The sequence below is a fragment of the Piliocolobus tephrosceles genome, chromosome 1 (assembly GCF_002776525.5).
Source record: "Piliocolobus tephrosceles isolate RC106 chromosome 1, ASM277652v3, whole genome shotgun sequence".
Taxonomy (NCBI): Eukaryota; Metazoa; Chordata; class Mammalia; order Primates; family Cercopithecidae; genus Piliocolobus; species Piliocolobus tephrosceles.
Window position 1 is genome coordinate 64010414 of NC_045434.1, and position 12154 is coordinate 64022567.

Consider the following 12154-nt stretch of genomic DNA (forward strand, 5'->3'; position numbering starts at 1 on the left):
AGGCACCTGTTGCAACCTTTCAGCCAGGAAATGAAGGTGGCTTCAACTGTAGCCATAGCAGTGAGCCTGGAGGGAAGTTGAGGAAGTATGGAGGAATTAAGGTAGCAGGATTGACAGGATGTGATGACTAACATGTGGGGTGAAGGCAGCTTGTTCTCTGCTTATGGAGGCGCAGCAAGATTTTCCAATGCCCTGGCTGCCTCTGCATGACACCATATCATTACCATGGGTCACTGACCCCCAACCAAAATCATCCAGGAAATTAGGCCATTTAATGGAAGGATTTGGAGACATTGAGATTTGGACTTCAGGGTTTAGATAATGCTCATTGTTATTGATGAGAAAGCTGGAGGACTTTACATGACCAACATGATGGGACCTCATTTTGCTGAGGTTTCTGGCAACTTGAAGTATACAAATCTCCAAAATGTTTTCTTTGTTCAGTATCTATTACATATATACTTGTATTAGGCCCTCCTTGAAGCAATGCCAACAGTTACAGTCACATCTTTACTGCCATTTCTCTCTGATAACTCAGATGTCTTTTTATATGCTTCTTTAGAAATTGTCTGTCATCGACCACAGATTCCAAAGGCAATCTTTGTTTCTGGATTTGGACCCCTCTACACTTACAAAGACTCTATTGTGGTTAACTGTGAGGAAGGTTATAGCCTCAGAGGCAGCAGTTTAATCTATTGTGAAGCGAATAATGAGTGGTATCCTTCTGTTCCCTCTTGTGTATCCAGTGAGTATGGACTATAATGGAGTTCCAATATTTGGATCTAAAATTATCCTGACATACAGGTGTGGCATGCTCATAGGCACAAGCCAACTCGACTCCCAATAATCATTTTAAGATACATTAATACTTTTCTTGTTAGAAGGAAGATTTTTTTTGTTAATGATATCTTAGTGCTAGTGGAAAAATTTCATATATATCACATAATCATGAGACCAACGACTTCATAGATATTGTAGACTTATATATTTGCTGTAAAAATTTTCCAGGAGACAATAGTAAAGTGTTTCAGTCTAACAAAATCAACATATTAAGATAATTTTTTGAACAATGGAAGTAAGATTCCTTTAAGGCAGTTCTTTTTTATAATTTGCATAGAAATGCTCTATGGGCCAATATTGGTCTTGAGACCTTGATGTTGTAAATACATACAGATCATTTATAACATTAGTGATTTATTGCTATCATTTATTGAGCATTTTCTATGTGATAAACACTGTTCTAAGTGCTTTACATCAATTAACTCATTCAATATTTACAACCATTCTAAGAAGCTGCTATTTTTAATCCAATTTTAATGATGAGAAAACTGAAAAAGAAAGATTAAGTAACTGGCACTAGCTCACATAGTTAATTGGAGGTGGAAGCCATCATTACATTGTGGTTTATCTAGTCTCTTCTGCTATCACATGAACTTAGGTGCCATTCAAAATGTGTAGTGATGAAATTCAATAAATATACAGTTTGACAGACACATATCCTCTCCTTGATTCACACGGACCTTTAGCATATTGTTGAATAGAAAAAAAAAAAAAAAAATACAAGACGAAAGGCCCAGCTGCAAAAGTTACATGGGGCTTGGTTTGAAGCCAAAGCATGAAGTTGCAGATGATAGGGTCATGATGTCAAGAAGAATCCCTCTTATTTTAATTCCCCATTAGGCAACGAGATTAGAAAGTCAGTCTCACCCTGGAGCAAATTTTTGCTGTGTCTTTCTAGTGATCCTAATGCTTCCCCTGAAGACCAGCCATTCTAAAGTGCAGTGACGTGAAAGGAAAACTAAGCTCCTACAGAGTTGGCCCAGCACCTAGAAACTGTCCCCTTCCTGCACCATGGCATGCTTCTCAGTACAACCTCTCCAGTGGCACATGCATTTAGTAGACACATGCACTTAATAGACGCTAGTCAATGGGCAATGGTGCTGCCGAGTCTTTTTCTGCAATTCCCATATAATCTTTACCGTCTCATTTTTTGCTGAATGAGTATGTGATATCACTATTTTGTGACAGTCTCCTGAGTCACTCTGCCATTCCCAGTAACACGTTTCTTTCACCCTTGTGCTTTCTTTATGAGTGGATGCTTGTACCGACCTACCGGACATTTCCTATGCTTCCTGGGAGAGAAATGACTATAACCTAAGTGATCACGAAATATTTGAAATTGGAACTGAGTTGAAATATCTATGCAAACCTGGCTATAGAGCTGTTTTAGATGAGCCTCTGACTGTGACTTGTCAGGAAAATTTGACATGGACATCTTCCAACGAGTGTGAGAGTAAGTAGACTTGAACTTTGTGTGGTGTGTATGTGTGTGTATCTTCTTTGCTATTGAAAATGTTGAGCACAATCCTTGGAATTTGCTGAGACTTGCTTCACTCCATAGCATATAGTTAATTTTTATAACTGTTCTGTGTGCACTTGAAAAGATGCATATTTTGCAGTTGTTGGGTGCAATGTTATATATACATCAATAAGATCTAATTTTAATGGTTTTCTTCAAATTTATTCCTGTATCTATATTTCTTATCTGCTTGTTCTCTCTGTTACTAAGAAAGTTTTGTTTGTCTTTTGTCTTTTCAGAGTTTTTATTTGTTTATTTGCTTGCTTGCTTGTTTTGAGACAGGGTCTTGCTCTGTCACCCAGGCTGGAATGCAGTGGCATGATCTCGGCTCGATGCAGCCTTAACTTTCCGGGCTCAAGCCATCCTCCTGACTCAGTAGCTGGGTCTATAAGTGTACACCACCACACCTGGCTCATTTTTGTATTTTTTGTAAAGACGGGACTTTCCCGTGTTGTCCAGACTGCTCTCAAACTCCTGGACTCAAGAAATTCACTCACCTCAGCCTCCCAAAGTGCTGAGATTACTGGTGTGAGCCACCACACCTGGCCATCTTTTTTGTTTTTTCAAATCATTTTTTGCTTTGTGTATTTTGAGACTATATTGCTAGATGCATACAAATTTAGAATGATATATTTTCCTGATAAATTTCACCTTTTATCATTATAAAATGACTCTATTACTACAACTATTTTATCTTTAAAATTCTACTTTTACATTAATGTAATTCTGACAACTTTGAGTTAGTGGACATGGTTTATCTTCTTTTAGTTTTTTGTTTTTAAAATTTCTGTAATCATATATTTTTTAAGTGTATCTTAGAAGCAAGATAGAGTTGGATATTTTAATCCTACTTGACAATTTTCATTATTTAATTAGAGCACTCGTCAGTTTACAGTTAGTGTAATTATTAATATATTTGAATTTATATCTATTATCTATCTGCTACATACTTTTTTGTTTTACATTCTTTTTTTCCATTCTTTTGAATTGATTTAAAATTATTTTTCCATTTTTTACCTGGTATTTACTTGGTATTTATTTACTTTTAGCTCTTTTTATGATGTTTACACATAATTTACTCTTCTGCCTCTTCCCAGGCAATGAAAAGCCTTAGAAACCTTTAACTTGATTTATCCTGCCTGACTTAATATGATTTTATTTTTGTGTATTTCAATTATAAATGTGTCTTAAACTCTGCATTATTATCATTATTACTATTGCTATTATTATTTTAGTAAATCCAATTAGTTTAGATTTGTTCACATAATTACTATTTTATTCTCTTCTGATTCTTCAGTCATATCTATTGTCCCTTTCTTTTGCCTCATAAATACTCTTTAGTTTCCTTTAGTGAGAACCTGTTGATGATAAATTTCTCTTTTTGTTTTTCCTCAATGCGCCGTTATTTCACCTTAATATTTGACAATATATTTACTGGATATAAAATTCTAGATTGGCAATTATTTTCCGTGGTCATGTGAAAGATTTCATTCCATTGTCTTCTGCCTTTAATTGTTTCTGTCAAGAATTTTGCTATTAGTCATACTGTTGATCATGTGAAGCTTATCTATTTTTTCTGATTGCTTTTAAGATGTTCTTGTCTTTACTTTTTAGCATTTTTTGTCAGATATGCCTGGGTTGGTTTCTTTATGTTTAGCTTGCTTGAGATTTAGAATATTTCTAGAATATGAGGTTTGATGCCTTTCATTGATTCTGGAAAAATTTTCAACTTCAAATACTTCAATATTACAAATAAGTATTTTCTTAGAGTACAATTTCAGCCCTATTTTCACTTTTCTACTGACACTTTGGCTACATTTATGTCAAGCTTTTATACTGAATCTTCTATATTTCCTGTGTTCTTATTGGTGTTTTTACTTTTTGTTTCTCAGTATTTTATTATGAATATAAATTATGTTCACTAATTCTTTCTTCATTGATGTATTATCTGATATTAATTATTAATTGAATTCTTAACTTTATTATTTTTTCAGTTTCAAGGTTCCCACTTGTAGTGGATTTGTAGTATTGATATTGATTTTTCTACCAAAATTCTCAATGTTGTATTTTATTTCCTTCTACATAACAAAACAAAGTGGTTTTTAAATCAATGTTTAGAACTTCATTTTCTGGATCCTCTCAGATCTGTTAGCATTGTCTCTTGCTTTCTTTGGCTTTTAATAACCTTGTCTGGTCTCCTGTTTGCTTGTGGTGGGTAGTAAGAGGCATTAAGGGCTTTGAATGACCTGAATCCAATCAGGGAATGTAATGATACAAGCCTGGGTTTCAGTACTTATTACAGATAGTTGGTCTATTTTTGGTTTGTTCTTACTTCAAGGTATAGTTCTAAAGATTCCCAAGAGCTGCGGGTCACCAGCAATCACACACATTGAGTTCTGATCAGCTTCTTAGCCACTCAGTTGTATTTTGAGGGGAGGAGAATTATTGTATATATTTATATAGTATTATATATATATAATATTATATATATTTCAACAGAGAAATATAGATATATTATATATTGGTATTTCTGTTGAAATACCAAGGAATATTATATATATAGTGTTTGTGTGTGTGTGTGTGTGTGTGTATATATATATATCTACATTCCTGGCATACCTCGTTGGGTATCTTTCTTTCTCATTTAAAGAACTAAGACAATTAAGGTCTTAGCACCTGAATTCTTCACGGATTAACTGCCCCCTTCCCACTATGTTTTTCTACTTGTTATCAAAGAGGAGGTGAATCTAAATTGCTTAGCTCAACACTGCCAAAATCAACACTTAATTTTAAGGACTTCTAATGAAGAAACACAGTTGGAGGGAAATTAAGTAATAGCATTTCAACCAAACAATGGCAGAATTTGGAGAAGATATTTGATCTAACTCTTCTCTCAACTTCTTTGTTTCTTTCTTTCTCTTTCTCTCTTTAAATTATGGCAAAAGCACTTAACATGAGATCTACCCTTTCAACAAGTTTTTCAGTGTACAATATAGTAGTGTTAATTATAGGCACTATTTGTAGTGCAGATTTCTAGAACTTATTAATCTTGCACAACTGAAACTTTATACCTGTTGAACAAGTGGAGAGTTGTTTCCCCTCCCTTCTCCAGCCTCTTACACCCACCGTTCTACTCTCCGCTTCTATGAGTTTGTCTTCAGATATTAACATCTATAAGGTGGAATCAGGTCTTCAGCCAAAGGTGTGTCCTCCTGATTGATTTACTAAACGTGAACATCATTTAAAAAAATTTTTTTAAATGTTTGTGGTACATAGTAGGTGTATATATTTATGGGGTGCCTGAGATTGATACAGACATGTAAAGTTGAACATTTTTTAACCCATCAGGGGTATGTTGCCCAACACCAGATCTGGAGAATATCAGAATCATAAATGAAAGGAGGTATTTCACTGGTAGATGTGTCTATGCCTATGGAGACTATATTTCATATATGTGTGATGAAGGCTATTATCCTGTTTCTGTTGATGGGGAGAGTTCATGCCACACAGATGGCACATGGAAGCCTAAAATGCCAGCATGTGAGCCAGGTAAGAATATTGAGAGAACTTGTCATAATTATTTCCTAGTTTCCCCATATGATTCCACTTGGTTCCACAAAAGATCAAAGTACTTAAAACTAACTGAGTTTGAGGTTGTTCTTCCAAGAAGCATTGTGCAAAGAGGATCACAGATACATACCACTAGCACCATGCAAGGCAGCTATAGAACAAAATATGTTGGAAGACAAACCTACAGGAGAAATTTTCTCGTAAGAGAAAAAAGTAGAATTGATGAAGTCTTTCAGTCTCATTTTGTCATTTTTCCTGCATGTATGCTGACGTTTTAGTAAAGAGGGACACTACCTCACAAAACTCCATATTTATAAGTCAAGGCAGAAAACATGATTTACATATTGTGTAACAATGGAAGCTCCAGGTTGAAGAAGTGATCTGTTAGGGAGAGCCTTGAAGCCTAGCGGCTGACAGTGTCAGCCTTTTCTTTCCTTGCTTTGACTCAGACCTACTGAACCACCTCTCTGTTGAAATACCAAGGAGAAGAAATAAGCATCTAGGTGATAAACATCTGTCTATAATCAGGATAAGACATTGAAAATGTCATTATTATGGAAGTATCTTCATTATGAAAGACTCTTCACATCAACATGATGGTGATTACTCGGTACTATAGTTTGGGTTTCTCTAAAAGCAAAACTTGAGAAAAATGACTTGGGAGCCAGTAGTTTATTTTGGAGGTGATTCTAGGAGGTAGGAGTGAGGGTTGAGAGAGAGACAAGGGGAATAAGCGAAGGTGACTATTATAAGCAGCAGGGGCTCAATTCTTTGGGACCACAGAGAAGTGTAAGGAATGCCTTTCATAATTATCTGTCTGAAGGATGGGAGACTGGGACATTTATCCAATACTTTCTGTTGCTCATTGGTTTAGGGTTGAAAGGGCAGTAACTGCTTCAGTAATTTAGTCAGTAACTGAGCCTCAATTGCAACTGTGCTCTTTCAGCTGCAAAAGAGGCTCCAAAATAAGACCGACAGATTCACGTTGAATGCTTTCTGTAGAACATCATCAGCATAAGTCTGAGCTTGTGTGAAACTATATATTTCATCTGCAACTGTAGTCAGAAGTCCAAAGGGACATGGCATGGGTACAAAACATTTGTTACCACATATCCTTCGCACCACTCGATTTGTTTATGTTCCATTAATTAAATTCTATTAATCTTAAGTAATCTACTGCTAACAAGTGTTATATAAGGAAAGAACAGACATTGTGTATTGAAATAATCAAAGAAAGTTTCATGGAGAAGTAGGACTTGAGATAACAATTAGAGAAGGTTAGCAAATTCTGATAAGGAGGAGTTCCAGGAGGAAATGTTAATATATAGAAGTGGAAATGTACATGACAAGTTTAGGGAAGGAGGAGTTGACTAGTTTGGTTAAACAGAAATAGTGCTAGATAGGGCCGAGTGTGGATGCTCATGCCTGTAATCCCGGCACTTTGGGAAGCTGAGTTGTGCGGATCACCTGAGGTCAGGGATTCGAGACCAGCTTGGCCAACGTGGTGAAACCCCATTTCTACTAAAAATACAAAAATTAGCTGGGTGTGGTGGTGCACACTGGTAATCCCAGCTACTTGGGAGGCTGAGGCACGAGAACCGCTTTAACTCAGGAGGCAGAGGTTGCAGTGAGCTGAGACCACACCACTTCACTCCAGCCTGGGTGGCAGAGTAAGACTCCATTTGAAAAGAAAAAACAAAAAGTGCTACATGAATTTGAAGGATCCATGAAAAAGAAAGGCCAATAGAGGTATTTTTATTTTTTCAAATGTGCATGGTTTGTTAAAGGTGCTGATTATTTTATTTTTAGAAAATAGAGCATTTTAAAATCTCCGACACTTAGTTTTAATCTTAGGAGGCAATCATCCTTCAACACAGGACTTCCTTTGACATTCTCAGGGCTCTAAATTTGTTGCAATTTTTCATACAAGAGTTCCTGAAACTTGAACGTTCCCTTCTAGCGTGACTACCCCAGCATTTCATATTACTTATGTCAACACTGAAATCATTGTTTAAATTGTAAAATATGCTAATTATGTTCTGATGGTGTTGTAGTTAGGGATAAGATTGTTTGGGGATCCTGCAGTTCTTCAGAGCCTTTACAACTATTCACAGATACATATTTCCTTTACTTAGTCTGACTTCTATTGAGATTGATTTTCATTTAATATGACTGTGGTTGAATTCATGCTTTCATACCAAAGCTCATTTAACTTCCCTAAGCAGTGAAATATTTTAGTGATCATGTAAACAAAAACCAAGAAAAGTTCTGTAAAATGGAGGATTCTCTCAACTCAAGAGTTGCTTTCATTCACATCAAGCTTTTCTGTAGGTTCTCAGGTGGAAAGCAGTATAAATGTTGAGTTGTGTCAAGTTACCTTATGGAAAAAGGATTTGAATGGGAACATTTGAATCTCCTACAGATCACTCAGATATGGGGTGATTAATTTGAAACTATGAGTTCATGCTTTTCTGTCTCTCTCATCATCCAAGTTTGCAGTTACCCTCCCAGTATTGCCCATGGACACTACAAGGAAGTTATTTTAATAACTCCTTATCCTGAGGCTACATACGAATGTGATGAAGGATATGTTTTGGCTGGATTTGCTACAATCTACTGCAAGTCTTTTCAGTGGCAACATGCACCCCCTCAATGTAAAGGTAACTCCAACTCAACTCATAATCCATTGAAGACAGAATTAGAAAATATTAATAGCAATGTTTCCTATTAATCAAAGGCAGCATAAATTTTGTCTTTATTTATTTATTCAAAGTATTTAAATTATGCCTGATATATTTTAAAAAGTAATTGACAGGTACATTGAAAATGAACTTTTCTTCCTATTCTAGTCTTCCAAAATCATAGCTTGCCCTATGTTCAGAGAGAACCACTATTACAAGGTTCTTATGTATCTTTCCAGAATATGTTGAGACAATATCTTTTACCTGAGAATACGTTTGTGACTCTAGTTTTCATGAGAATCCTGAGTTAATTTCAACTACTCAAGAAAGAGGAATCTCAAGTGTTAATTCCCAAATTATGAAGTGTTAGAAATCTCCACAAAAACTTCATGATGGTTACCATTTCCCCATGATCTTTACATTTCCACTTTTGATGACCTGATGGTGGCACTGTTGGTAAACCTGCTGTAGAAACAAGACGAATCAAGTAAGGCTCTATCTCTTGATTGTGCTTGGAGCTTTCATCATTCTGCTAATAATTACCACTGGCTCCATTTAACCCAGGAAGATTATGAAGCAAGAACAATGGAAATAAAACATCAGGAATCACACAAATCAAGGCTGTGGGGTGGAGCAATTGAGAGCACCAATTCTTACCACTTACAAGCTATGTGATACTGAGGAAATATTTAACTTTTCAGTTTCCTTGTTGGTAAAATTGTGATAATAATAGTATCTAATTCATAGATTGGTAGTGAGGATTAAATGAGATAAGTAAAAAATTTAGCACATAGACTGACATATAGTACTTGTTCAATAAATGCTAATAATTACTGTTATAATTATCATTAAAATAAAAGCATAGAACAACCTGCAGGACCAGAATATAATTATGAATACAATGTCTTATCCATTTTATTATCCAATACTGATATGATGACTTTTTTTTAGAAACAGTATGCTCAAAAATATGTTTCCATTACAGCTCTGTGTCTGAAACCAGAAATAGTGAATGGAAGGCTGTCTGTGGATAAGGATCAGTATGTTGAGCCTGAAAATGTCACTATCGAATGTGATTCTGGCTATGGTGTGATCGGTCCCAAAAGTATCACTTGCTCAGAGACAAGAACCTGGTACCCAGAAGTGCCCAGGTGTGAGTGGGTAAGTGGCATAATTCAAGGAAGTTCTGTGCTACCAATCCCTAAAAATAGTGGCCTCTCCCAAGGTTCTGTCCCAGTTAGCAATGAGGAGATCTGACTTTTGTCGGAAAGCATAAGTAACTTACTACAATTAGCACTTCCAAACTTGCATGGCGATAAGCCAAGAGAGACACATTTTCCTGCTGTGTGTCTAGAGCCGAAATCTCTAGACATGAGAGTCTATTAATCCAGATGTCCTGACCCCTCACTCTACATTATCTACAATAAAGGTTGTGCATTTGTTCCATTTCTGGTTGGTCCTCAGAACCATGCCTCAGTTGTCCTTGTGGATGTGCTTTGCATCTGCTTTGGAGCCCAGCATCTTTTTAGCTTCAACCTGCTTGGTTGCTGCTCAAGGACAGATCTGGGCTTGGCTTGCATGTGAACACTTGCTAGGATGCACTGTCTCTCCTGATTTCCTCTTTGCTCTTCAGGTCAATCTCCCTTTTGCCAGTAATGACTCTCAAAATGTACTCCCATCCCCTACTCATTTCTTTAAATCACTTTTAGGAGGCACCTGAAGGTTGTGAGCAAGTGCTCACAGGCAGAAAACTCATGCAGTGTCTCCCAAGCCCAGAGGATGTGAAAGTGGCCCTGGAGGTGTATAAGCTGTCTCTGGAGATTAAACAACTTGAAAAAGAGAGAGACAAATTGATGAACACCCATCAGAAATTTTCTGAAAAAGAGGAAATGAAGGACTTATTTTTCCCTTCAAATCAACATACAGAATCTTCATTCATCAACTCTACTCTTCCTTAAGCAACATCACTCTAATAAGTGTCTGGGCTGGAGAGCTTTCTTACTACTGCTAGAGAAAATGTGTAATTATTGGCAATCTAGCCTTTTGTAGCTCAAATGTCTACTTTCCTGGACTTGAAGTGCTGGTTAATTAAATGATTATTTATCAAATATCAGTTTGGGTTGTCATCTTGGTCAATATGTCGCATAACTATGACACATTCCTGTACACTAATCCACTGCCTAAAGTTTGTGTAATTAACTTTGCCTCACTTTTTTTGTACCTCAGAAAGAATAGAAGCCAGGGAATTCAAACCATGTTCATACTGTAATCTTTACCTGAATGCCTTTACTCTGAATCCCACATGTGCCTACCCTTTACCTACAGAGAAGGATACAAAACTCAGAGGATTTTCTGCAACATTACAGACAAAACCATTGTCTGTTTGATGGCCCCTGTCCATTAGTAACTCATCGCTTTACCCCTGCACAGAATTCCACTCTTCTCACTTTTAATAGCACTTTAAACAGATTGGGCTTGCATGTTGCTCAACTTTACAGAAATGGAATCATCCATTATGCATTCTTTCACATATGTTATTTTTTTCCTTTAAATATTGTATTTGTGAGATTCATCCATGTTATACATAGTTGAGGTTCATTTATTTTCATTTCTATTTAGTATTCCACCAGTGTATGAATATATCACAATTAACTTATCTTGATGAACACTTGGGTTATGTTTAGTTTTCTGGCTATCATGAATAGTGCTGCTACGAATAATTTTGTAAATGTCTTTTGCTGAACATTGACATTTTTTTCTCTGCATATACCTGAGGATGGGATTGCTGGCTTATAAGGTGTGTGTATGTGTTTGTTCAGTTTTCCAAAGCTGTTATACCAAACCACACTCCTGCAGAACGTGGAATACTTGCTATTGTTAATGGTTCTTTCTTTCTTTCTTTTTTTTTTTTTTTTTTTTTTTGAGAAATTCTGTTGGGTATCACATTGTGCTTTAAATTTGTTGTCCCCCAGTGATTAGTGAGGTTGAATTACTTTTCATATGTTTGTTGACCATTTAGATATTCCTTTACTGCAAAGTGCTAGTTCAAGTCATTTACTCATTTTTCTATTGGATGACTTACCTAGTTCTAACTTAGTTGTAGGAGTTTTTAATATACTCTGGACAAAAGTCCCTTGTGAGATATGTATTGCAAATATCTTTTTCCTGATCTATGGGCTGCCTTTTTTTACTTTCATAAAGTTTTCCTAAAGTGTGTTTTATAAACATAAATTCCTAATTTTAATGTAGTACAGTATATCGAGTGCTTCCCTTTTGATTAGCATTTTGTATCCCATTTAAGAAATCTATGCCTTCCCTCAAATCTTTGCCCATGTTTTCTTTTAAGATATTTTAAATTTTACTTTCACACTTAGAACTATGATCCACCCATAACTGCTATGGTGTAAGGTAAAGGACCAAGATTCATTTTTTTCCATATGGATATACAATTAATCTGGTGTACTTTATTTAAAAAAACCCATCCTTTCTCCCACTGCTCTGTAGTGTCACTTTGTCATAAGCCAATTAGCTATGCATATTTGGC

At 36.0% G+C, this 12154-nt stretch overlaps 1 protein-coding gene across 1 annotated transcript in view; it reads left to right on the forward strand.

Moving 5' to 3' along the window:
- Nucleotides 1–10568, forward strand: part of LOC111522688 (zona pellucida sperm-binding protein 3 receptor-like) — a 42010-nt gene extending 31442 nt beyond the window's left edge. Inside the window, exons 6-11 of the mRNA XM_023186851.1 lie at nucleotides 563–745; nucleotides 2090–2293; nucleotides 5708–5908; nucleotides 8422–8589; nucleotides 9596–9771; nucleotides 10320–10568. Of these exons, the coding sequence (XP_023042619.1) occupies nucleotides 563–745; nucleotides 2090–2293; nucleotides 5708–5908; nucleotides 8422–8589; nucleotides 9596–9771; nucleotides 10320–10568 (1181 nt within the window). The remainder of the gene's footprint in view (nucleotides 1–562; nucleotides 746–2089; nucleotides 2294–5707; nucleotides 5909–8421; nucleotides 8590–9595; nucleotides 9772–10319) is intronic.
- The last annotated feature ends 1586 nt before the right edge of the window (nucleotides 10569–12154 follow it).